The sequence below is a fragment of the Erythrolamprus reginae genome, chromosome 8 (assembly GCF_031021105.1).
Source record: "Erythrolamprus reginae isolate rEryReg1 chromosome 8, rEryReg1.hap1, whole genome shotgun sequence".
NCBI classification, from domain to species: Eukaryota; Metazoa; Chordata; class Lepidosauria; order Squamata; family Dipsadidae; genus Erythrolamprus; species Erythrolamprus reginae.
Genome location: NC_091957.1, coordinates 23,777,022 through 23,804,426, shown reverse-complemented (window position 1 = coordinate 23,804,426; position 27,405 = coordinate 23,777,022). Strand labels below are relative to the sequence as shown.

At 44.6% G+C, this 27,405-nt stretch overlaps 1 protein-coding gene across 3 annotated transcripts in view; it reads right to left on the bottom strand.

Moving 5' to 3' along the window:
* KIF1B (kinesin family member 1B) overlaps positions 1 to 27,405 on the bottom strand; it is a 165,142-nt gene that overhangs the window by 33,714 nt on the left and 104,023 nt on the right. For all 3 annotated transcript variants that reach the window (XM_070759293.1, XM_070759295.1, XM_070759292.1), the window contains 17 exons: positions 26,774 to 26,936; positions 26,197 to 26,287; positions 25,013 to 25,131; positions 22,100 to 22,155; positions 18,548 to 18,656; positions 16,839 to 16,905; positions 15,871 to 15,955; positions 13,431 to 13,536; positions 10,494 to 10,608; positions 7,853 to 7,986; positions 6,923 to 6,984; positions 5,761 to 5,906; positions 3,510 to 3,749; positions 2,280 to 2,351; positions 2,076 to 2,197; positions 936 to 1,085; positions 524 to 716 (listed from right to left, as the gene is read on the bottom strand). In XM_070759293.1, coding sequence (XP_070615394.1) covers positions 524 to 716; positions 936 to 1,085; positions 2,076 to 2,197; positions 2,280 to 2,351; positions 3,510 to 3,749; positions 5,761 to 5,906; positions 6,923 to 6,984; positions 7,853 to 7,986; positions 10,494 to 10,608; positions 13,431 to 13,536; positions 15,871 to 15,955; positions 16,839 to 16,905; positions 18,548 to 18,656; positions 22,100 to 22,155; positions 25,013 to 25,131; positions 26,197 to 26,287; positions 26,774 to 26,936 — 2,030 coding nt within the window. The remainder of the gene's footprint in view (positions 1 to 523; positions 717 to 935; positions 1,086 to 2,075; positions 2,198 to 2,279; positions 2,352 to 3,509; positions 3,750 to 5,760; positions 5,907 to 6,922; positions 6,985 to 7,852; positions 7,987 to 10,493; positions 10,609 to 13,430; positions 13,537 to 15,870; positions 15,956 to 16,838; positions 16,906 to 18,547; positions 18,657 to 22,099; positions 22,156 to 25,012; positions 25,132 to 26,196; positions 26,288 to 26,773; positions 26,937 to 27,405) is intronic.

Sequence of the window (27,405 nt, the reverse complement as noted above, 5' to 3'; positions counted from 1 at the left end):
TCTATTTTCCTCCTCTAAAATCTAGGTGCGTCTTATCAGCAGGTGCGTCTTATAGAGCGAAAAATACGGTAATTAATAATATATAATCTCGAGTGTATATGTGCAGATACAATATCAGATCTTTATGAACCCTTACTAACTAACCCTTCCTTACTTTTATAAATAAGCTATGGGCGTTTCGCACCCTAAAGTCGCACAACTCTGAAGTGTCAGCTCTATTGTGGACACCCCTTTTCTCTTTCCGTCTCTACTTCTTTTTCTATCTCTTTCTCTATCTTTTTCTCTCCCCTATTTTTCTACCTTATATTTTTCACATTTGATGCCGTATTTTGTACATATATACTCGAGACTATATATTACTATTATTATTTTACAATACGTATTATACTTTTACTTTCTATTTTCCATATTCTGATCAATTTTAATTTCCTCCCTCTACTTTCTGCATTCAGGTCAAAGTGACCCCTTTGCAATTTCCCAGGGATTAAGAAGCCTGCTCAGAGCTTCTGGAGGTGCCACTGACCTTCACCATGGCCTGCTGATCCTCACTGTACTCCACCTGAGCCGTGGAGAGGTTGATGATCCCCCTTTCCACCGGGTCCTTGTCGCTATTATAGATGAAGACATACGGGCGGCGCACCACCACAAAATGTTTGGCCCACGAAGGGGAGAGCGGCTCCTTGAAGTGAAGGTAGCCTTTCTTGGAGACCACGGACCTGGAAGCAGAGCCCAGCATGTAACAGGCCCCTCAGGGCAGGGAATCTGACTGGTTTTGGAGCACCAGGAAAACCCTCCCCATTCCCAGGGGGAGGGAAAGTTATGAACTGGAGCCCTTCCAGAGGTTCTGGGGTGGGGCAACCCATCTTCAAGATGGGAGACATTGGCTTTTATCCCTGTTGTGAATGGAAGATTCTTACCAATAGGAAGATTCTTACCCAGGTCGGATTTCCTCAATATCTGGAACGAGGTTCAAAAACTCGTTTTTCCCAGCCCTTGCCAAATAGGAAACTTCAGCAGGAGGTGTCAGCTGGAATGGTTCTGCCTCCAGTCCAGGGCTAGAGGCCCGAGAATTTGCTTCGGGAGTTCTTTGGTTTAAAACGAAAAAAGAAAGAAAGAAAGAAAACAGCTCAAAGTCAAAGAATAGGGTTAGTTAAAGTCAGGCACGATGCAAAGGCAGAAAAAAATCATTGTTTTAAGACCAGTTCAGAGTCAAACAAACAAACAAACAAACCCACAACAATCAGGTCTCCAAGATATTTTGGGAGATCTTTGGGGTTATTTATCTGTGCTTCTTATAAATCTAGATTAAGGGGTCCTTGGTGCTCTCAGAGCTTGGTGGTTTTCTTGCAGACATTTCATAACTCAAACTAGGTAACATCATCAGTGCTGAAGAAACTTCTGCAAGAAAACAAGCAAGCTCAGAGACCAGCAAGGACCCCTCATTTCAACCCTGAGCTACAAATATTATATTTTCTCCTTTCTTTCTTTCTTTCTTTCTTTCTTTCTTTCTTTTCTTTCTTTCTTCCTTCCTTCCTCTTTCTTTCTCTCTCCCTTCCTCTCTTCCTTCCCTCCCTCCCTCCCCTTGGTACTAGCATTGATGTTACCTAGTTAGGGTTATGAAATAACCCTAACTAGGTGACCCTGAGCTACCCTGAGCTACAAATATTCTATTCTATTCTATTCCTTTCCATTCTATCCCATCCTTCCCTTCCTTTTTTTCTTTCTTACTTATCCTTCCTTCCCTCCCTCCCTCCCTCCCTTCTCCTTGGTACTAGCACTGATGATGTTACCTAGTTAGGGTCATAAAATATTTGCCAAGAAAACATGCAAGCTCAAAGAGCACCAAGGGTCCCTTTTTTCAACCCTGAGCGACAAATATTCCCTTTGATTGAAACCCGCATTAAACCATGGCACTTCCCTCCCCCTCCAAAAAGCAGAGTTTGCCTTTAAAGCAGGCTTCTCTCAGAAGGGAGGGCAGGGGAGAGTGAATTTCTTCCCAAGCCAGAGAAAAAGAGAGAGAGAGAGAGAGCTTGGGGGTACTGCTGAGGGATGGGCATCAATTCAGCTCCACTCACTTCTGATCCACCGAGTTGTACCTCGAATCCGACAGCGAGGGGCAGGTGGTGGATGGGGTGAGGGTGGAGCTACTGAAGCTGGAGACCGAAGAATCCCGCCCAATTGGAGAGATGTCGGACAACTGGAAGAAGAAAGCAATAACTCTCAGCTGGGCCCTTCCGATGGAAAAGCTGGTGTTGCCCACCAGTTAAGGCTTGGCTTACCTTACAATCACTAATGCTATTGTAGACCTGGTTAAATTCGCGGTTGAAAGAATGAGTGAGAAGCTGAAGGCACTGGGGGCAAAAAAAGCTTAGATTAGGACGGAGGAGGTGGGCAAAAGGAAAGCCAGCTGGGGGTTTAAAGGAGTTGGAAGTCCAGGCATCTTAAAAGTTGCCAAGGCTGTGAAAACAGGGATCTAGAGACTCTCCCACCCACCCATTTTGGAGGAAAGGAGGTGGGGGAGAAGGCAGGTTCACACACACCACCACCACAACCGTCACACACCCTTGGTGTTAACTCTGAAGCTGGCCTGACTGAGGCCACCTTTGAGGCTTTAGTGTTGCCACAATGGAGATGGGGGTTAGGGAGGGGAAAAATAGCTGTAGGTTTGTAGCCAACCCCCCCCCCCCCCCCCACACACACACACACAAAACTTTCCCCTGAGAACCAAGGACATTCAGGTGGCTGAAGAAAGAAGGAGTGATGTTGCCAAACAAGTAGACATCACCCTGATTGGACCATGTGACTGTTTATTTGGGGAAAGGGGAAAACGTTTAATTAGGTGAAAGCCACAGAAACCTTTAGAGTCGGTTTTCACCAGCCTGTGCCAATTTGACAGATCTAAATAAAGTGGTTGTTTGAGGTTGTAGTAACTTTAACAATGTAAAACTGCTTAGTCACAGTGAATATGCAGATTGTAATGTAATCTGATTGGCTAACAAACTATATATACATAATGCACCTTTGCACAGGCGTGGCTTGTAGCTTGGCTTGAAGATGTTGTGGCTTAGTATGGTTTAGAGTGGCTTGTGAATTAATATGGCTTGTGGCGGCTGAAGACTTGTAGCTGAATGTGGTAACTGAGAATAGTAGAGAATTGTGAGTACTTTGTATAGTAACTGCTAGAGAGATAGCTACAGTATGTGTAGGTTTGCTATGAAATAAGTAAATATTTTCCTAAGAAACTCTGCAGGGTGTGTCTTCAATTATCTTCAAGACAAAGTCTTCGGAGAGGGGCAGCATACAAATCTAATAAATAAATGAATGAATGAATGAATGAATGAATGAATGAATGAATGTTCCTGATATCCTGGTCTGAGGCAGGCTGGTTAGCTGCTGTGGCTATCTTGGTGGGCTAGCTTCTGAAAAACGTTACTCCAACAGAATCTACCTGCCTAGGAGTTGTTTGTTTTGGGTGTATTACTTGGAACCTTGACACCTGTGCCGCGTACCTTGGTAGCTAGCTCCTTCTCCCGTTCCACCAAACTCTCAATGTCGGCTGAGTCGTAGCCGCTGCTCTCGCTGGGGGTGATGGCACTCTCAAAGGTGGTAGAGGAGATCTGCGAGGAGATGCTGGTGGAGGTGCTGAGGGTGCTGCTACTCAGGCTGTGGGAGAGCGAGTCACTGAGGGACTTGGAGAGGCCGTCGGCCAGCTTCTCGCGCAGCAGCAGGAAGTGACGTGTCTTCTCCACCTGGGCAGCAAGAGAAGAACCCAGAGACGTTCCTCCCATGACTTCTCAACTGGGATGTGCTCCTCTGGGCCCCCCCACCCCCTTCAAACTATGACAAGCATTGGGTTGGGGGAGGGGCTGAGATGGACCCAGCAAGAAAAGTCATGTTAGATTGATGGGGAAGGGAAGGATTTATGGATTTACAGGATTTTTTTTCTTAAATCCTTTTTTTGATTTATATTATGGATTTGTAGGATTTACATAGCAATAACATTTAGCATTTAGACTTATATTTCATTCATTCATTCATTCATTCATTCATTCATTCATTCATTCATTCATTCATTCATTGGATTTATATGCCTCCCCTCTCTGAGGACATATAAAAGGAAACAATAATCTAAATCCAATTAATTAAAACTAGGTAAACTAATCTAAAATCCCCAAATATGTTAGAAATCTATCGTACCCATTTAGACAGCAACCATACAAAACATTTGTCGGCCAGAGGGCTAAGATCTAACTGCCCCAAGTCTGGTGGCATAAATGAGTCTTAAGACTCTTACGGAAGGTGAGGAGGGTAGGGGGCAGTGCAAATCTTGGGGGGAGCTGATTCCAGAGGGCTGGCCCCCCCACAGAGAAGACTCTTCCCCTAGACCTTGCCAAGCGACATTTTCTAGTTGACAGGAACTGGAGAAGGCCGAGTCTGTGGGACCTAACTGTTTGCTGGGACTCATACTCATACTCAAATAGGTCGCTAGGACTATATATCGCATCATAGTGCTTTTACAACCCTCTCTAAGCGGTTTACAGAATCAGCATGTTGCCCCCAACAATCTGGATCCTCATTTGACCCACCTCGGAAGGATGGAAGGCTGAGTCAACCTTGAGCCGGTGGTGAGATTTAAACTGCTTGAACTACAGCTAGCAGTTAGCTGAAGTAAACCTGCAGAGCTGCACTCTAATCGCTGCACCACCCCGGCTCTTATATTATGTATTTGTACGATTTATTTACTTAAATCCTTCCATTCTCAACCATCCAGTCAGAGCTGAAGGAACTTCCTGGATGAGAAATGAAAGGTCTTCCAAGAAAAATCAAGAAGGTCCAGTTGCCTCTTTTGATGGGAAAAAAAAAACATCTCTGGGACAACCACGACCTGGAGGACTGAGAATCTCCATAGACCAAAGATTCTGGCTGAAGAATTCTGGGAGTTGAAGTCCACAAGTCTTAAAGCTGCCAAGTTTGGGGAACTCTGCTATAGACAGAGAGGGACGTAGAAACATAGAAGATTGACGGCAGAAAAAGACCTCATGGTCCATCTAGTCTGCCCTTATACTATTTCCTGTATTTTATCTTAGGATGGACATATGTTTATCCGAAGCATGTTTAAATTCAGATACTGCTTGCTGCTTGTTCCAAGAATCTACTACTCTTTCAGTGAAATAATATTTTCTCATGTTACTTCTCATCTTTCCCCCAACTAACCTCAGATTGTGCCCCCTTGTTCTTGTGTTCACTTTCCTATTAAAAACAATTTCCTCCTGAACCTTATTTAACCCTTTAACATATTTAAATGTTTTGATCATGCGCCCCCCCTTTCCCTTCTGTCCTCCAGACTCTACAGATGGAGTTCATGAAGTCTTTCCTGATCAGTTTTATGCTAAAGACCTTCCACCATTTTTGTAGCCAGTCTTTGGACCCATTCAAATTGATCCATATCTTTTTGTAGGTGAGGTCTCCAGAACTGAGCACAGTATTCCAAATGTGGTCTCACCAGCGCTCTATATAGTGGGATCACAATCTCCCTCTTCCTGCTTGTTCTACCTCTAACTATGCAGACAAGCATTCTACTTGCTTTTCCTACCGCCTGACCGCATTGTTCACCCATTTTGAGACTGTCAGAAATCACTACCCCTAAATCCTTTTTAGGGACAGGAACACTTAAGAACTTTGGCAGTGCCAGGGAGAAGTTTCATCAACAGGAATGACTCCCAGACCTCCCTTCCTGTTCCTGCTGCTTTGGGCCCCCACCTCATGTAGCAGTTCCAGCTTCTCCAGTTCCCACTGGTGCTCCAGGATCAGGCTATCTCCCCGAGGTCTCCACCCTGCCAGGTTCTCTTCCCCTCGGACGTAGGCCACGGAGGTATCCAGGACTTTCCTTCTCCTCCTCTGCATTCCTGAAACATCAAAATCAGATTCAGGTCAAGTCAAGTTTCCAATGCATCAGGAGGGAAGGTCACCACCTTCCTGCTCCATAATCAAACAAAGATAAGTCCCGAAGCCTTTTGAAAAAGCATCTTTGGGGCAGTCATGACCTGGATGACTGAGAATCTCCATAGACACGGGCAGAATATAATAAATTCACAAATCAACCCAGTTCAGGAAAAATATGGATTTTTCTTTTTTTTTTCCTGGCATATCAAAAAGGTCCACAAAAAAGCACAACAAAGAATGTTCTTTCTGCGCTAACTCAGAAAGCTCAAACTGCCCAAGGAGCTGCTGATACAGTTCTACGGAGGAATGATTGAGTCTGTCACCTGCACCTCTATAACTGACTGGTTCAGTTCTGCAAGCCAACATAAGAGACACATACTACAGAGGCTAATGAGAGCTGCAGAAAAAACAATTGCTGTTAACCTGCCTTCCATTGAGGACCTGTATACTGCACAAGTCAAAAAGAGGGCGGTGAAAGTATTTATGGACCCCTTGTATCCTGGACATAAACTGTTTCAACTCCTACCTTCAAAAACATGTTACTGTATAGAGCGCACCAACTAGACATAAGAATAGTTTTTTTCCTGAACGCCATCACTCTGCTAAACAAATAATTCCCTCAACACCGTCAAACTATTCACTAAGGCTGCATTACTATTACTATTAGTTTTTCTCATCTTTCCTATCACCCATCTCCTCCCACTTATGACTTGTATGATTGTAATTTGTTGCTTGTATCCTTATAATTTATATTAATATCGATTGTTTCCTGATTGCTTATTTGTACCCTATGAAAATCCTTAAGTGCTGTACCTCATGATTCTTGACAAATGTATATATTTTTTATATACACTGAGAGCATCTGCACCAAAGACAAATTCCTTGTGTGTCCAATCACACTTGGCCAATAAAGAATTCTATTCTATTCTATTCTATTCTAATTCTAATTCTAAATTCACAACAAGGGGCATCTTCTGACCTGGGCTTCCGGTGTCAGCCATTTTGCACAAGCTCAACTCGTAGATCCCGGTTACTCGGTTGCTGCTTGCAAAGAGGGAAGCAAGGTAAACAAAATGATAATTTAAGAAAACAAGGCAGTCTTAGGAAATGGTCAAATTCTTCAAAAATTGTCATATTGGTCCATACTGGAGTTAATTTGTCATAGCAATAGCACTTATATACACTTCACAGGGTTTACAGCCCTCTCTAAGCAGTTTACAGAATCAGCCTTTTGCCTCCGACAATCTGGGTCCTTATTTCCTCACCTCGGAAAGATGGGAGGCTGAGTCAACCTTGAGCCAGTTGGTCAAGATTGAACTGCTGGCAGTGGGCACAGTTAGCCTGCAATACTGCACTCTAACAACTGGGAGGGAGGAAGGTATGGAAGGAGCGAAGGAAAATAGCAATAGCATTTAGACTTACGGTATATACTGCTTTATAGTGTTTTACAGCGCTCTCTAAGCTGTTTACAGAGTCAGCCTCTTGCCCCCCAACAATCTGGGTTCTCCATTTACCCAGCTTGGAAGGACAGAATGCTGAATCAACCTGGAGCCTGGTGAGATTCAAACTGCCAAATTGCAGGCAGCCAGCAGAAATAGCCTGCAGTACTCCATTCTAACCACTGCGCCACGGTGGCTCATACATTTGTCATATAACATATTTTATCACGTAGAGAGGAACCACCTGCTTTCATTTTTTTTCAAGTGAAGGAATCGTTAACTTGTTTCTGGTCATGCTGAAATCAGAGTCCTCTACTTTGGCCGCTTGCTTGAAGGTTTCCAAGAACCATCTCAAGCAATCTTTTGAAATTTTGTGAGGAAGTTCACCCACAAGCCCGCCATCAGCCCACCAAGCTTAATTGACGTGTCTTGTAGCCCTTGGTCTGCCCCAGTGGGATGATCTGACTTACGAGTCTGGGGACTTGGAGTAGCCACGTCCAAAGAGACTCCGCAGCGAGCGGGGGGGAGAAATCTTGGCGTCTCGTGAGTAGAAGACCATGCAGATGTCCTTGGTGATGACAGCCGGTTGAATGCAGTGATCCAGCTGTAAAGGGAGAAAGGGCTGGATCACTTTCACCATTGATGATGGGCAACGTACAAACGAACAGGTGGCATTTCAGCTGCCTTTGGAACAGGGGTGTGGCACCAGTGGAGATGAACCCACGCACTTCTAGCTCCAGATGTATTATTCTCTACATCATGGGTGTCCAAATCTTAGTAAGTTTAAGACTTTAACTCCCAGAATTCTGGCGGGGCCATGGGGAAGGGCCTTCTCTGTGGTGTCTCTGGCTCTCTGGAACTAGATGCCCCCGGAGATCCATAGTCTCCCCACCCTACTGGCCTTCCACAAAGCTGTAAAGACCTGGCTTTTCCAGTAGGCCTGGGGAGGTTGACTAAATGAGATATCATCTAGGTCTGGCCATGAGAGATATTGAGAGATCTGTATGGCTTTTACTAGGGTTTTGTAATTGTTCTTTTAAATATTACAGTATTTTTATTTATTGTAAGCTGCCCATTGTCCTTGAGGAGTTGGGCGGCATATAAATTAGAATAATAAATAAATAAATATATTCTCCAGCCTGGGACATTGAAGTCCATACGTTTTAAAAAATTGTCAAGGCTGAAGACGCCAGCTCTATATGGAATGACAGATTGAACAATCTTCACTGGATCAGAATTTATTTAAAATCATATTTAAAATTATACAAATTCATTTAACAGGAAGAGGAATGGCGTGTGTCCCTTAGGAAATAACACTCTAAAAAGTCAAATACTTACTTTATATAGGCCAAATGTGTACTTTATACTTGGTTCTCAGAGCTCTAGAACTACAGGCCGTTATTAGTCAAACGACTTAATTTGGCTAGTTTTGAGCTTTCTGTGGCACTCTGAACAAGCCTAAAAGTATCAAACTTTGGTTGATTTCACTGGTCTCAAGGGTTCCTAAAATCCCTACTCCTATGTTGAGTTTTCACAAAGCAGGGAAGGATTTATTGACTGAGTTCCTGCAGACAAAAGCCTAGCACATCAGGGAGTGAGCGCAGGTTTTTATTCCTGAGCGGCTGGCTTTCCAGTTTTTCACCAACGGAAAAGGTACCACTTGTAACAATCCAGACCAATCAGAAGCGGTCATCTTGGTGAGAAATAAGTCTCCCTCTGTGTCACATTCTGGACTACAAGAGCCTAATTCTGGCCAGTGATTTTTTTTTGTTATTTTAGTTCTAATTTTTTTTTTTTAATGGAAATTCAAATTCTGCTTCACTTAGGACAGTGATGGCAAACCTTTTTTGGCATGTGCCAAAAAGGTGTGTGCATGCACACTAGCATGCACACATGTACCCACACCCATGCCCTCCCCCACACACATGTGCACAACACTTCCCACCCGTGCTGCCCTTCGCTCATTGTTACTATTATGTACATAACTGGTTGGCTTAAATGTATTGGAACACTACTGTATTGCTTTAAGAGTTAGTGTTATGGATTGCCACAAGAGGGAGCCAGAAGCGTGATTCTCTCTCTGCTATTCCTGTTATTTCTCTGTGATTACTGTAGTAAGAACTGCATGTTCAAATGATGGTTTATGTACTTGTAAGCTGAAGAAGTAAGACATAGCTTTGTATATGTATTGACTGATTTTACTATGTATAACTAGGTCTGTTCTTGACTAAGATATTTTCCAAAGTAAATAATATTTATGCACTTAATGTATCTGAATTGTATTACTGAACCATTACTCGTATCTCTGGGCTATCAGCTGGATATCTGCTAGAATTCCATGTTTCCTCTGTGTATGTGTATCTTTGATAACTGAGATATCACTCTGCACACTCATGCTGCCCCTCACGCATGCATACAGGCCTTACTGAAGCCTCTTGACTCCTGAAGCCTGGGGATGGCGAAAAACGGGCCAACCAGCATGAGTGGGCTGGCCAGTTGATTTTTGCCTTGGGGAAGACCATTTTTCACATTTTTCAGGGGAGCCTTCTGAAGCATCCGGAGGGTGAAAAACGGCCCAATGGGCAAACCGGAAGCTTGAAAAGACAGACCTCCAGTTTGCCTGCTGGGCTGTTTTTCGTACTCTGGAGGCTTCAGAAGTCTTCCCTGAAGCTCTGGAGTGCAAAAAATGGCTTTCCCCAAGGCCAAAAATCAACTGGCCGGCTCACGCATGTGCACTGGAGATGACATAGGGCAATGCCTCGTGTGTCCTCCGATATGGCTCCGCTGCCACCTGTGGCATGTGTGCCATTGGTTCACCATCACAGACTAAGGTATTCCATAGTCCAGGGAGAGATCCTGTCTGCAGTTCAGTCACTTTGCTGCTATTATGTACTTCTGGTTGGGTTTACTAACTTTATTCTCTGAGTTTGTCCTTCCCAGGAGTTAGGATTAGGGCTGCACAGGTATAGGGTCAAATAAATATCCCATTTAAGAAAGAATATAGAAACAGTGATTCCCGCTGGGGTCCCTGGTTTTTTTTTTAGAGAACTTCAACCTCTCCTTTCGTCCTCCCGTCAGACTTGAAGCTGAGACCCGAAGATGCAACCTCACCTCCAGGTAAGCCGAGAGGGTCATGTAGATCTTCTCAGCATAGGGAGTCACTCGGTTCAAGAGGAGGGAGTTATGCAGGGAGCTGTCCCAGACAGCCTCAAAGCGGTAGAAAGTTCTGGGGGGAAAATAATAATAATCAAAAGCTAGGCTCTGATGCTCCAGTGCCTCTCCCAGCCCCTCCCAGCCGCAGCTGAGCAACCATCCTGAATAAGCTTAGAGCAGGGGTGTCAAACACAAGGCCCAGGGACTGGATTCGGATTCGGCCCATAAGGCTGCCCTGGAAACAGCAAAAGACCGGGCCCACGGTGCCTCTTCCAGCAAAAACATAGCTAATGAGAGCCACACACAGCCCTCCTGAGCTTCATTTTTGCTGGCAGAGGGTTGCAGGAAGTTGTCACAGCCGAAAATGGAGCTTGGGAGCCCATTTACACTGACAGAGTGCTCAGGCTGCCACAGGCACCACCTCCCCGACATGAGTCATGTCATGTTGCCCCCTTCCTCAAGGTCAAACATAACCTTGATGTGAAAGTTGGAGAACTTCAACATTGGCACCATGGCATGCCAGAGATTATGGAGGATTTACTGATGCTTTCAAATTAGGGCAGTGGTTCCCAACCTTTCTAATGCCGCGATCCCTTAATCCAGTTCCTCGTGTTGTGGTGACCCCCAACCGTAAGTCTAGTGCCAATTCTCCCAACAGAGCTTTAAGCTCTGACCCCCAGGTTGAGAACCACTGAATTCGGGGTAGACCCCAGAGCAGGGGTGTTGAACTCAAGATCCAGGGGGCCCGATCCAGTCCGTGGGGTGCTTAGATCTGACCCATGGGGCTGCTCTGGAAACAGTGAAGAGCCAGCCCATGGTGCCTCTGCCAGTGAAAACTTGGGAGGGCTGCGTGGGGCATGGGACCACAGGCTCCCCCAACACGAGTGCCGTCATGCTGGCCACGCCCACCCTGGCTACCCCCCCCCCCCCAAGGTCAAACACAACCCCGATGCGCCCCTCCACGAAATTGAGTTTGACACCCCTGGCATACAGCAATTCTTGGGAGGTGGAAGGAAGCAGCCCCCTTTCTGACTTTTTATAGCAACATCCTCTGACTTCTTCTCACTTAACTACAAACCTCCATTTTTCAATGATGGGGTGTCAAAGGATCAAATTAACTCCCAGTTCCTGGCTTAACGAGTCAGGGTTGAATGCCTGGCATTCAGAACTATGAATGAGAAATGGAGGGAATGTCGGCTACCTTTCCATGAACAAACAAGGAAGAATGGCTCGCCCTTTCTTCTGTTAAAGTGGCCCTAGTTAGCTAAAATTTCTGAAGGTCTGCTTACCCATCAAATCTCTTGAAGGAAACACAAGTGAGTGGGCCCAGCCCCGCCCTACAGCTATTCTAAGCTGCTTCAGCTCTTTTAGATCTGGATAGGCCTGCTTTGCTTAAAAGAATGTGACTCTTGCGGAGGAAAGCAAGAAGTGAAAGAACGGGCGGAAAAGGAGAGGGAAGGCAGATTGGGACAGGGAGAAGGTAAAACAGCAGGAAATGAAATCCCTTCTTAATTAATTTCAACGAGGGAGCAGGAAGAGCGCAAAATTATGCCTAATTCCTGACTGCTGGGTCAGAGTGGAAAAAGACAAGAGAGGAGACAACATTAAAAGACTCTCCGAGTCTTCGGAGAGAGGCAGCATACAAATCTAATAAATAATAATAAAATAATAATAATAATAATAAAATGGTATTTCAACCATGTGAGAAGCAAAGACTGAGCACAACAGAAGCCAAAGCGATTAAATCAGGAAGAAAGAAACATGACAGGATACAGACTGGGAATTGGGGGTCAAGGCACACTGGAAAGGAACCCCATTTCCAGATTTTTGAGGGTGGGATTTGGGAAAATTAATGGGGTTGGTGGGAGGAGAGAAAGAAGCTAAGTGCAAATGTGAGACTTGAACTCAGAGAAAAGCTTCTAGCTAGCAGACCTGGATGTTGATCCAAACCTCTTAGATCACCAAAGTCTCTTTTTACAGCGCACCCAAGATTCTCAAGACTCTGCTGGGAACAGGGCGAAGGGGAGATTTTAAAGCCACCCCCCCCCCCCAAAAAAACAAGGACAGGTGCCACAGCGCAAGGCAGCAAAGGGGCAGCCGGGGAAATGGGGGTAGGGTGGATGAAAGCTCTGCCTGTCAGCCAAACTGGGATTAGGGAAAAGGGGGTGAGGAGTGACTGGGCACTGCGCCAGGAGCTTTGGGTGCCAAGGAAGCAAATTTGAAAATACCTAGGCATATCCTTATCAAGGAAGAGCCTGTGGAGATAACAGAAAGTGGTTTGTTAGGTTGGCCCAAATGTGGGTGGACGGAGCAACAAAGAAAAAGCAAAACATTCAAACCAAAGGCCAGCCCAAAGACAGAAATGCAGGGACATGAATTCGCACACACAGACAGAGAGAAAGAAAGACATGCATCACAGCTGAAAATTGGGCAAATCACAAACAGGATATGAATTTATTTCGGGACCTGAGGGGGGGGGGGGTGTCATCACGGCTAGAGGACGGAAGCTGGGGTGGGGGGAGCAAAAACCCTTTGTGGTGGGTTATAATCATAGATCATTATTTGTCTATGATGAAAGGCTCATTTGAGAGGTCTGTATGACTAATGGGCCTGACGTTCATGTATTCAAGCTGTTCCATTTCTCAGATCCCGATTGGGAAAAAAAACAAAACAATCTCTCACTCAACCTCATTTCTCTTTCCACCAGGTCTAAAATCTGCTTCAAAAACTCTCCATGTTCAGAGAACCGAGGAGCCTATCCCAACTCAAAGACCCCAATAAGTGGGGTCAGAATTCCCCCTCAGTCAGGCTGTCTGGGGAGCATGGGGACTGCAGTCCACCCCTGGCCGGGGCTCCCAATGTAGGGGAGCCGACCCCAAGGCTGAGGAAACTGACCTGTTTGAGCTGTGAGAAACCCTCAGGTACTTCGCAGAGATGATGTTGAGAGACAAGACGGCGTCCACGGCTGATTCGTCCACTTCGGCTTTGTTCCGGATGCGCCCTGCGGAGAAGAGAGAGGCAAAAGCACAGACGGATGTAAAAGATTTCTGGCAAAGCTTAAAGCTCTCTATGAGAAGCTGAGCTACTAAATGTCCAAGCAAATTGGTGGTTGTTTTGCGCACGGCTCTTGGAGTGAACCCACCGACTCAAAAATACCTTATTATATGATAAAATCAAACTCTTTATTGATAAAAACACGCATAATGAAAAGCAGCCTTTGAACGGCAAGGAAAAAGGAATTATTTTTTTCTCTTCGGAGCTAAACATCAACAATGTCCAGGAAAGGCACCAAATGTATGCTAATCAGCATTCCTTAGATAACAAAGTCCATTTACCATTTATCATATGAGTCAGCTCACTGAAATCCCGGGCAAAAATCTCCAGCAAAGAATATGTTTTATTGAGGCAGAAATGGTTTTAAAGCCTTGTTCAATCACACCACAGTCTAACATCTCTTCCATTGAACGACATTGAAACCCAATTACCCCAAATCTTTAGCAATTGCCCAAAACCCTTTGCATCCTTTGCAATGCTATGCAACTCCTCTTCTCAACAATCTCCTATAGGGAGGGTCAATCCACTGACTTTCCACTCTCATGTCTTCCTCATCCTCCGACTGGGACCACCCTCCCCCATTGTCATATCAGCCCCCTCTAGTGGTTCCTCAGGTTCACTCAGGTCACTTTCTCCCTCACTCTCACACTCTGCATCAGCTGGCAACCCCCCTGGCCAGAGGGGCCTGGCTCATGCTCCTCACAATCTGACATGACCAGAGGTGGGCAAGGAGCATTCACAACACCGGTAGGTTAAGAGTTGGTAGTATTCAAGGTGGGCTGGATTTTGGGTTTCTTATGGGCATGATGACATGTGTGATGCCTCCGTCAGCCTAGTTCATGCCTTAGATTCGCTTTCAGAAAGCTGTGTAATTGCAGGAGGAGTTGAGTGGGAATGTCTCCAGACTGGGATGTTTCCAGGGGCGGTATTCAGCCAATTCTGACCGGTTTGGGGAAACTGGCAGCAATGACTGCGGGTGGCTGCCCATCTGCCCCAGACGGAATGCCATCCTAGCCACATTTTTGAGGCAAGGCACATTTGTGGAAGGCACATATGTGCACACACAAAGAGAGAGAGAGCGCACATGCGGGGTGAACCGATGGTGAGAATATGTGAAACCCACCACCCAAACCATTCATCCATCCAAACGCCAAGTCAAATGTTTGTGGCATGGTAAATTCCTCCCTGCAAAAACCAGCCTCGGGTACAGGGCTCCCCCACCCTGCTGCTTCGGAAGTAGGGTCCCCGATGGCCCCCGAGGTTTCGGTGAAGGATCATCATCCGGAATGGGGACAACTCACCTCGGCCAATTTGTTGCAGCCAACTCGCCATGGACAACTCACTGGGGGACGATTCAATAATTCAAGCTTGTTATTTAAAATAATTCTGACAATTATTTAAATTTTGGTCTCGCATTTTATTTTGGCCTTCCTTTGGCATCCTTTCTTTAATGATTCAATTGGACTACTGGATATAAGTATAATTCTTGTCCCACAGCAAGTTTGTTCCATGAGACAAGGGTTGTCCATGGTGACTTGTCTGTGGCAAGATAGTTGTGGCGAGTTGGCCGTGGTGAATTGTCGTACACCCATCACCCTCATCCCTGGGCCAGATATATGTGGCAGCAAAGTGGGCTGGGGTTCAGACCTAGGCTTTCCCAAACCACAAACAGAATCCACATTCTTTTTTATTTAATTTACAGTGAATTTCTCGCCAGCAAAATCTCTTCTTTCCCAGTCTTTCAGGATAGTTCACAATTACCAACCTTCATCAGGCTTGGAGAGTGGCGAGGCTGATACCTTTCAGACGCCGCAATACTTGGCAAGAATGCATGAATAAACTAATTGTCTCCTGCAAACTCCCCTCCCCTTTCGCTCCTTTTATTCCCCATGGGAGGAGCCGTTCAACGTCCACCAGTGGCCTTACTCCCAGGTCGAGCCTTGTTCTTCAGCTGTTCCCTTTGTCCGGCAACTCTGCGCATGCGCATACTGGGAACAGGCTCCAGCTGTTCGGCTGCCTCACTGATGCCTGACTTCAAAGACAGCTGATAACTGTCAGACAGCCCTGGCTCCCTCTCTTCCTACTATGTAGAGCCCTCATCCGAGCCTTCTCCAGACTCCAGGACTGGTCGATGTTCCTCCCCAACCTCCTCACTGTGTGAATCTGCTGCCAGGTCTGCTGACCACTGGCGGGCCACAACAGCTGAGCACTTTGCAGTGAGTGGAAGAAGAGTGAGGAGAGAAGGAGGAGCCATCCAGAAACAGAGGAGAAGGATACCTACCGACTACCAATTCTCGCACATCTTTCCAGTGGAGCTCGTTGCCTTTCTCGTGGATGATAGTAATGGTGATCCTCCGTTGTATTCCCTGCAATGATGAAGAGACCAACTTTGTTGCTTCTCCCCCTTAGCATTCCACCTCTTTAAATGTTAGACATCAGGACTGGCAGAGAACTGAATTGAATTGGGGAAGCCTGACAGATACGAGTGCCAAAAGGTCTCACTTCGTTGCCAGCCAGAAAAACGGGGAGAATGGAGCTCGAATTCACCAAGATTAGGTTTATAGATATTCCCCAAACAACAGTTACCGTATTTTTCAGAGTAAAAGACACACCTTTTTCCTCCCTAAAAGAGGCTGAAAATTTGAGTATACTCTGAATGTAGCTTTTTCAAAGCTTTTTTCCAGCCCTAATGAGTTGCTAACAATCTTCCCAACTCTTACTGGCTTGAGGCTTCTTCATTGTTACTCCCTCTGAAGAATGTTTTTTCCAGCCTTAAGTCTTTGCAGGATTTTTTTATTGCTGTTTGCTCCAAATAAGGTCTTTTTTATGCCCTAACCAGGGGTTAAATAATGTGCTGAAGCTGATCAGATTAAGAACACTAGCCAGATGAATACCTGGTAGGCAGATTTTTTTCCTCCCCAAAAACTAAGATACGTCTTATCCTCCGGTCTGTCTTATCCTCCGCAAAATGTGGTAATTTTTATTTCAAGCAGCCCAGCTCAGAATGGGCAGCATTTAACAATCCCTGTCTGACTTCAGGCAGCAAGGTCTGGACTGATTACAACTTGGATAGGACACTGCCAGAAATAGCAGGATGGTAGGCCAGGCTGAGAATTGGGAAGGAAATTCCCTGGGCGTTATTGCCGCTGCCCCCCACAAAAGAACCCCACTGAAAAAGTGTCTTTCCGTAGTTGCCAGAATCAAGCCGGGTTCAAAGGAGCCTTTGTGGGGATTTTAGCATCCACCCACCTGGTGAAGCAAGAATGTTCCTTGGCAGGGGAAGCCTCCAGTGTGGTCAACAATGGCTGGGATGTATCTGTAAGAGAGAGAGGGACACAGCAAGATGAAAGAAGGGTTTAATTCCCCAGGGCTCACAGCCACCTCCATCCCAACCTTTCCGCCCTTGGATAAGATAAAAAATACAGCTGGGAAATACCAAGAATCTCAGGATTTGGGGAGCAGAAAAGGGGTGCTTAAGAGGTTCCCAGAGAAGCATCTATCTGTTTCTCTCCTTCATTCTGGGAATCAACTGCAAAGCTGATTCTTCCAGTGCAGAAGGAAAACAAAGCATCGCTCAAAAACCTTCCTCTATCTTACTTTATCAACTGGGCTCACCGTCCTAAACCCGTTCTGACATCCCAGGCACTCCCACAGCATAAATGTCAACTCTGAAGCAAACCCGGCTGGGGTCATTTTGGAGACTTCAGGGTTGGCACAATGCGGAGAAGGGAGAGGGGTGCATAGCTAGATGGCAATTTTATAGCCAAAGCAAAACAAGTTTCCTATGGGAACCAAGGACAGTCAAAAAGGTGGCTGGAGAAGGAGGGGGTGAAGTAACCAGGCAACCAGCCATCACTTTGATGTGACCGATTTAACTGTTTGTTTGTTTGTTTGTTTGTTTGTTTGTTTGTTTGTTTGCTTATCCATCCATCCATCCATCCATCCATCCATCCATCCATCCATTTATTGGATTTATATGTCGCCCCTCTCCAAGGACTCAGGGTGGCTTACAACATATAAAAGAAAACAATACAATATAGTAATCTAAATCCAATTAATTTAAAACGAAATTAATATATATACAATGTATATTGTTGTGATTGTTGTGAGCCGCTCCGAGTCTCCGGAGAGGGGTGGCATACAAATCTAATAAATAAAATAAAATATATTAATCTAAAATCCCCAATTTTATTAAAAATCAGTCATACCCACTCAAATAGTAACCATACGTGACATTCATTGGCCAGGGGGCTAGAGTCTAATTGCCCCAAGCCTGGCAACATAGGTGAGTCTTAAGACTCTTGCGGAAGGCAAGGTGTGTGGGGGCAGTACGGATCTCTGGGAGAAGCTGATTCCAGAGGGCTGGGGCTGCCACAGAGAAGGCTCTTCCCCTAGGCCCCGACAAGTGAAATTGTCTAGATGAGGGGACCTGGAGAAGGCCAACTCTGTGAGACCTGACCGGTCACTGGGATTCATATAGCGGAAGGCGGTCCCACACGTAATCTTGCCCAATGCCATGTAGGGCTTTATAGGTCATTACTCGGAGAGGGGCGGCATACAAACCCAATAAATAAACAAATAATAAATTACCAACACTTGGAATTGCATCTGGAAACCAATCACCAGCTATCATTTGAGGAATCTACCTGCCTCGGAGTTCTGCTTTCTATGGGGCAATTATTACTTGGAACCCTGACAATAAATATCTCTAGCACGGCAGCTTCTGAATGGCCAAGCAAGTCTGACAATGTCCCTTTAGATTTGCAGCAAGAAAGAAGGTCTTCTCCTTAGCAGCCCATTAGCCAATGGTAGCGCAGGGTTCTCTGTGCTCCAGCTTAAATCCCCCAAGCTCCTTCAGACGTTCCTCAGCAAAAGGATCTCGCTTCAGCCTTCTCAATGTCAATGATAAGCAGCGTTAACTGATCCTATCACCAAGCTTCCCACCAGGCCCAACTCACTCTCCCGTCGGCTCCAGTTCACTGATCTCGAACCAAACCAGGAGATCGTATTTGGTCATGCTCTGTCCCAAGCTGGGTTTATTCATCGTGTTGAGTTTGGTGGCTGGGACTGAAACGAGAAAATGGCCTGGTTTAAAAATGAAAAGAAAATGCAGTCTGGGAATGACCTATGAACACTCCAAATGCTGCCAGGGGGGCTTGTGAGTGTTTGTTAATGAACTGGGACAGCCATCTTAGCAAGGTTAGCCAATGAATAGGCATAGCAACTAAGTCAACCAATGAGAGCTGAACACTTTTGAATCTGTGCAGAGAATTGAAATTGAAACTTAAGCTTAAGGCTGGCTGTGGCTGTGGCTGTGGCTCCTGGGCTACACTCTGTACTTGTTCACTCTGAACTCTGCTGAGATGAAACTAACTGTTTTCTGCTGCCTGTAACTGATTGAATAAGAACTCTACTTGTGATATAGTAAATATACTGCTTAAAAAAATAAAGGGAGCACTCAAATAACACATCCTAGATCTGAATGAATAAAATATTCTCATTGAATTGCACAACAGCATGTGAAATTGATTGTGTTGCTTCTAAGTGGACAGTTTGATTTCACAGAAGTTTTACTTAATTGGAGTTATATTCTGTTTTTTAAGTGTTCTTTTATTTTTTTGAGCAGCTTTCCAATTGACAAGCTCAGCATCTTTAACCACTGAGCCATCATGCCCCCGTTATGATATGATAATATGATAAGGAGGAGCAATTTCCCCCTTGTCACTTGTTAATCAGCAACAATTCATTATGTTGTTGTTGTTGTTGTTGTTATTGATCATTACACAGTCAGCCAGATGTTTGGCTTTTTTGTCTACCTATCGAGCCCTAACCAAGGACCTGGGGTAGGCGGATTTATTTTTTTGATGGTGTTACCGATATCGACGCAGAATGGAAGCTGCTCCAAGTAAAGCTGTCTTCTGCAATTGACTGATGGCAAATTGGTCAATGCCTATGGTGTTCAAGTGGTGCTCCAGTTGTTTCTGGGATTGCACCCAAGGCAATAATGATGATGATGATGATGATGATGATGATGATGATGATAATAATAATAATAATAATAATAATAATAATAATAATAATAATAAATATTTTGGGACTTTCGGATTCAAACTGACAAGGTTTGAAAACACAATACACCGGACCTCACAATTGTGGAAAAGAAAAATGTGTGGATCATTGATGTCGCCATACCAGATGACAGTCGAATTAATGAAAAACAACAAGAAAAACTTAGCTGATATCATGATCTTAAAATCGAACTACAACAACTCTGGCATAAACCAGTACAGGTGGTCCCAGTAGTAACAGACACTCTGGGTGCTGTGCCAAAAGACCTCAGACGGCATTTGAAAACAATAAACATTGACAAAATCACAATCAATCAGTTGCAAAAGGCCACCGTACTTGGATCTGCGTGCATTATATGAAAATACACCGCAGTCCTAGACGCTTGGAAAGTGTTTGACTTGTGATATTGTGATACAAAATCCAGCATATCAATCTCGTTTGCTGTGTATTACTGGTTCTTATGAATAAAACAACAACAATAATAATAACTGCAACAACAACAACAATAATAATCACAAAAAGGAAACAAAAGAGACAGAATAATGGTTACATGGAAGATTATTTTTATAGCAAAACAGGAACATGGACCCAGGAGTCCTGTCAATTTTGAACAGAAGTATTTGGCAGAGTTTTGTTCTCGTCTTAAGAGAACATAGAATGCCCTGAACATCTGGATTCAATTCATGAATTTGGGGTCATGATTTCAGATTCCAGCCAAGTCCCAACCCACGACAGGGCGAAAGAGGTAGTGAAGGGCTGGGGAGAACCCCCAAGTGCCTGGAGAAAGAGGCCTAAAGGTTGTTCCTACAAGGATCCCAGGATTGATTCTGTTACTGACCATCTCGCTTGGGGAACCGCTGGGCCTGACAGCTGGGGACAGGCAGAGGGAGAAAAGGAGGCGACTGGTCAGCATCGTCTCGAAAGGTTGCCACAGCCGACGTCGCGAGCACGTTGGCATGCTGGGACACGGCGTCCAGCACAGGCGCGTTTACATAGCCAGACATGAGATACTTGACCAATTCAATTTTTCTCTCATGGTCTGGAGGAGGCAATGAAGATGTGGAAGGAGAGGCAAAGAGGCAACGGTGAGGAAAAAAAAAAGAGGCGTGAGAGAGGGTGGCAAGGAGGTTGGATGGGGAGGGAGAGAAGATGGGGGGAAAACAGAATGAATGAAAGAATTCAACATGCACAGATGAAAGCTAAACCAAGAAAACCAAGGAGAGGGGGGATGATGATGCGACCAGAGAGGGGATAGTTACTGAGAAAGGAGCCACGTGTGAGTAGAAAACGGCTGATCAACAGGAGCCCAATGCAATCTCCAGGCATGACAAGAATAGCAGTTTCTCTCCATCCAACCCTCCAATTTTTCTTGGGGGGGGGGGGGGGGAGGGCCAGGGACTCTGCTTTGGAATTGGTCTCAAGAAGACCTCTCCATTTGCAAACAGCCGCTAGCCCTCGGACAGATAAAGGCTGGCCCACAATTGGATCCATTTATGATCGGTTGCATAGTCAGACAATTGTTTAGGATTTGGCATACTGGTCCAGCTACTGACTCCATCCCAAGGACTTAGGGGAGACAGATGTTGCCATTTAATAATATTACAGGTATCATCACAAGATGTCATCAGTTGTTGTTATGGTTACTAATACAGAGGAATTAGTGAATTCCGTCTCTTCCTTTTCATGCCAATATATACAGATTAACAGAGTTGGAAGAGACCTTGCAGGTCATCTACTCCAACCCCCTGCCCAAGAAGGAGACCCTACATCTGCCTCTACCTAGGATTGAACTCACAACCTCCTGATTGTGAGATGAGAGATCTATCTCTAGTCTATAGCAAATTGGGGAGGTGGATTAATGTATGTGTGGGATCCCTCGTGCTCAAAGAGCTCAATGGTTTTCTTGTAGACGTTTCATTACCAAACTAAGTCACATCACCACTGATGACGTTACCTAGTTGGGTAAGGAAACGTCTGGAAGAAAAACCACCAAGCTCAGAGAGCACTGAGGAACCCACAATCCTCCTCCGCCTAACACTGATGATGTTATCTAGTTCAGTAATAAAAGGTCTGCAAGAAAACCCACCAAGTTCAGAGAGTGCCCACAATCTCCTCCTCCTAATACTGATGATGTTACCTAGTTGGATAATAAAACATCTTCAAGAAAACCCACCAAGCTCATAGAGCACTGAGGAACTCACAATTTGATCTTGATCTACAAGGAATCCTTTCCATAATGTATTTTTATTATTATTTTCCATTTGAACGCCACCTAACCCCATGATTCTCAGCGATCAATGAATGGTTTTTATCCAGTTTGATTTGATGCCACCCGATTTCACCCAACCCTTGTGTGACTGGGATCCTCCCAACATTTTGGCTTGCTAAAGACTTTGTGACTCGGAGGGGATAATTTTGCGTTTCCGAGGAATAACTCTTACCTGGCTTTGAGAGAGGCATGGGAGGAGGGAAGTAACGCCGGGATGGCTGTGGAGGGCTGCGGAGAAAAGAAGGCTGTTAGCGCCAACGGCGGCGTTATCTAAAGAAAAAAGGGAGTGACAATGATGTCTTTTAACTCAGCACCACAGTGGGGATGGACGGATCACCTTGCACAGGTAATCCTCAGACATACGATCACAATTAAGCCTGACATTTTTGTCGTTCACCAAGATATTTATTATGGGGACATTGTGCCCTTTGACCACCTTACTTGCCACCGTTGCTAAGTAAGTCACTGCAGTTGAGAAGTCAGTAACCCGGTTTGTTAAGAGAATCTGGCTTGTCAGAAGGTCATCAGAAGGTCGCCACTGCTTCAAATTTATGACTGCAGCCATCATAAATATGAACCAGTTGACAATTTTGATCACATGATCAGAGGGATGCTGCAATGGTCATAACTGTGAGAAATGGCCATAAGTACATATTTCAGTGCCATTTTATTTTATTTTATTTATTTTATTTATTAGATTTGAATGCCGCCCCTCTCTGAAGACTCGGGGCGGCTAACAACAATGAAAAGACAATGAAAACAAATCTAATATTAAAAATAATTTTAAAAACCCGAATTTAAAGAACCACTCATACATACAAGCATACCATGTATAAATTCTATAAGCCTAGGGGAAAGTGAAATTTCAATTCCCCCATACCTGACGACAGAGGTGGGTTTTAAGGAGCTTGCGAAAGGCAAGGAGGGTGGGGGCAACTCTGATATCTGGGGGGAGCTGGTTCCAGAGGGTCGGGGCCGCCACAGAGAAGGCTCTTCTCGTGGGTCCCACCAAACGACATTGCTTAGTCGATGGGACCCGGAGAAGGCCAACTCTGTGGGACATAACCGGTCACTGGGATTCGTGCGGCAGAAGGCGATCCCGGAGATATTCTGGTCCGATGCCATGAAGGGCTTTATAGGTCATAACCAACACTTTGAATTGTGACCGGAAATTGATCGGCAACCAATGCAGACTGCGGAGTGTTGGTGTAACATGGGCAGCCCATGATTGCTCTCGCAGCTGCATTCTGCACGATCTGAAGCTTCCATCGTAACAATGAGTCACTAAAGCAAAGACCTTTAAACTTGGCAACTTTAAGACTTGGGGACATCAACTCCCAGAATTCTCCAGCCAGCTATGGGCAAAAAATTATTTTAGCATATAGGAACAAGGATGGTATAAAACAGGGGTCCCCAAACTTTGCAACTTTTAAGACTTGGGAACTTCAACTCCCAGAATTCTCCAGCCAGCATAGAGTTGAAGTCCCCAATTCTTGAAAGTTGTCAAGTTTGAGGACCTCTGCACTAAATGAACCATGGTAAGTTAAGGACTCTCTGTAGACTTTCTGTGGCCTGCCAAGGTGACAGCAAACCAGACCTTGGCTTAGAGAGGAAAAGAGTAGAGGGCTGTATTCAAGACAAAAGGGATTCTGAATTAGCATTGGCTTGGTTTTCCTCAACTCTACAAAGGTGGAGAAAAGTAGCCTTTCATCTCCTAGTACAGGGAGTCCTCAACTTACAACGGTTCACTTGTTGACCTGTTCAAAGTTACAACAGTGCTGAAAACAGTGACTTTGGACTGTTTTTCACTCTTTGCAGCATTCCACGAGGTCATATTATCAAAATTCAGACGCCAAGGGTCAAGCGGTCCTCTTTTTGCGACCTTCCGATAAGCAAAGTCACTAGGGAAGCCAGACTCACTTTAATAAATGCAGCGATCCGCTTAACAAGAAAGGAGACAACAAAGGTCGTAGAACAGGGCAAAAATATCACCACAAATGTTCTCAATCAAAAGACAGGGATCTTGGGCTCAGTTGTGACTGTAAGTCGAGGACGACCTAGCAGGAAAGGCAAAAATGAGGGATAGTTGAGGGAAGGGTGAGCAATGGTTTGTTTCTGTATCACATCAGAAATAAGTATTAAGAATGCATGTTGGCACAGGTGTCAAGATAAGGGGGTGTTTATGCATATGTTTTGGGAATGTCCAGTAGTACAGAAGTTTTGGGGGGAAAATGCAAGAGGATATTAATGGACAATCACAAAGGAAATGGCGGTATTATTTAAAAGGAACAAGATGGGAGAATTTATAGAAATAAAAGAAGCAGCGATAGAAAGCATTCAGGCGGTAATAGTCCTAGGCTGGAAGGATGCGACAAAATAGACAATACAAAGTTGGTATCGGTACATGGTGGACCACATTCAGTTTGAGATTATGGATAAGAAGATGAATTCGGCCAATGAAACTAATCTGCGGGGACTGATAGGATGATGGGACAAGGTAAGAGGACATGTGGTTAGTAGAATTCGAGACCAAGGTATAAAGAATAAATTAGAATTACTTTATAATATGTAAATAGATATATTTGCTCTTAAGTTAAAATGGTGTATAGAAAATATGCCCCCATTTTGGTGAAGGGATATGAATGTTGTTTGGTGGTGGGCACTTAGAGCATTGAGCACATTGTCGTGTTGTGTGAATGTTTTATTATTATAAAAAATAATTTAATTTAAAAAAAAATAAAAAATATTTCCTCTCCTAAACAATTTGACCATGACTTACCCACCACAATTAAGCCCCAAATTTCCTAGCAAGGCAGCCCAATTTTACTGCCTTCTCTGCCCCAGTTGCTAAGCTTCTGCCCACTGACTTTGTTCACTGAAAGCCAGTTGAGAAGATTAACAAATGGGGCAAGCACAACCGTCATAAATACAAGTCAGTTGCCATGCTTCTGAATTTTGATGGCGTAACCACGGGGGTGGGGGATGCTGCCATGGTCTTACATGTGTGAAAACTGATAGTTATTTCCAACAGTCACTAAATGAATGATCGTAAGTCGAAGGCTCCCCTGTCTTGTTGTCCAAGTACCTGTTGAGTTCCTGTCCCTGGAGGTGGAGCGGGTGGAGCTGATAGTGTCCAAAGACCTCAAAGACAATGGGTTTGGTCTTGATGTATTCGACAAAGGATTCGGTGACTTCCACAGAAATCTGTCAAGAGAAGACATGGAAACAGCTGTCTGAGTGAGCGAGAAAAGATTCAACAACAACAACAACAATAATAAATTTCAGCCAGACAGCAGCAGAAGAGAGGGCTGGCTTGCCTACCTGGAAATAGAAAAGTTGTTGCCCATACTGTGTTTACCCCGAAATAAGACTCTGTCTTATATTTTTTTGAACCCTGAAATAAGCGCTTGGTCTTATTGGGCTTATTATCAGGGGATGTCTTATTTGGGGGAAAAGGATATGTATCTATCTATCATCTCTCTCTATCATCTTTCTTTCTTTCTTTCTTTCTGTCTTCCTTCCTTCCTCCCTTCCTTCCTTCTTTCCTTCCTATCATTTTTGTTTCTATCTTGTTATGTTTTTTGATATGTTGTGAGCTGTCACGAGTCCTCAGAGAGGGGCGGCATACAAATCCAATAGATAGATAGATAGATAGATAGATAGATAGACAGACAGACAGACAGACAGACAGACAGACAGACAGACAGACAGACAGACAGACAGACAGATCTTATTATCAGGGCATGTCTTATTTTGGGGGAAACGGTATCTATCTATCTATCTATCTATCTATCTATCTATCTATCTATCTATCTATCTATCTATCTATCTATCCATCCACCCACCCACCCACCCACCCACCCACCCAACCGCCCACCTATCTATCCACCTACCTACCTACCTATCTATCTATCTATCTCAATATTTATCTACCCTCTCTCTACCGTGTTTCCCCCAAAATAAGACCCTGTCTTATATTTTTTGGAACCCTGAAATAAGTGCTTGGCTTTATTGCCATGCACTCAAAAGCCCAATTGGGCTTATTATCAGGGGATATTTGTTTTAGTTTTATTAGACTTCAGAACTGTATTTTTTCATATGTTGTAAGCCACCCTGAGTCCTCGGAGAGGGGCAGGATAAACATCAATCAATCAATCAATCAATCATCTTATTTGGGGTGGGGGAGAGACAGGGTACTTCAAAGGCAGGTTATTCTGATCTCCGAGAAGCCACAAAGAATCCCTCCAAGAAGGTCACTTCATCACTTACATTTTGGACATGATAAAATCCAAGCGGGGTCCCTCGGCCGTTATTTTTCAGAGGTTCGGTAGAGAAAGCTTCATCGTGCCGGTGGAGAAAGCTGGGAAAACAAGAATAAAACCAGGTGAAGGTGAATGACGCCATCATCGCCTCAGTTAGCAATGTTCGTTCTGGTCCTAATGAGGGCCATAAGTCAAGGACTACATCTCCCACACCACATAGTTTATATCTAGTCTAGTTTAATGAAAAGAAGGACCAGGGGTGACATGATAGCAGTATTCCAATATTTGAGTGGCTGCCCCAAAGAAGAGGGAGCCAAGCTAGTCTTCAAAGTACCCGAAGGCAGGACGAGAACAACAGATGGAAACTAATCAAGGAGAGAATCAACCTAGAACTAAGGAGAAATTTCTTGACAGTGAGAACAATTAATCAACTTGCCTCCAGTAGATGTGGGTTCTCTATCACTGGAGGTTTTTAAAGAAAAGACCGGACAACCATTTGTTTGAAATGGTAACAGGGCTTTTCTACTTGAGCAGGGAGTTGGACTAGATTAGACCATGAGGACCAGGAGCTTACTCAGACTTACTTGAATTGGCAGAAGATATCTGCATATTCTGGGAGGATCCCACTGGCCTGGAGCACCGTCACCCGGAAGGTAAAGACACTGCCCAGTTTTAGGTGATCCCCAACCTCCTCAGTAAAGCCTTCCATGGCCATCTTGCCATCCAAGAGGGTATTGGATTTCAGGTCTAGAAAAAGATTTATTTTTTAAAAAGGAGTGCTGTCTCAGAAAAGATTGCAACCATGTCGAAGCATTTTTCACTCAGAGTTAAGTCGCATCGAAGATGCGTCCCGCCTGCTCTTTGCCAAGCGTGGCTGTGGTCATCGCTTTGAGAGAGGCCTCAGAGCCAGCAGTGGCCTTAAGGGCATCCAAACTGCCACCTGAACATCTTTAAGTTTCAAAGAACCCTGAAAAAGCAATACAGTGTTCCCTCGATTTTCGCGGGTTCGAACTTCGCGGATAGCCTATACCACAGTTTTTCAAAAAATATTAATAAAAAAATACTTCGCGGTTTTTTTCCTATACCACTTTTTTCCCATCCGATGATGTCATATGTCATCGCCAAACTAATAATTTTTGCAAATAAATAACAAAAAAAATAATCATTGTTAATAAATAATTATGTTTATAAATATCACGATCACTATTCAATGGTG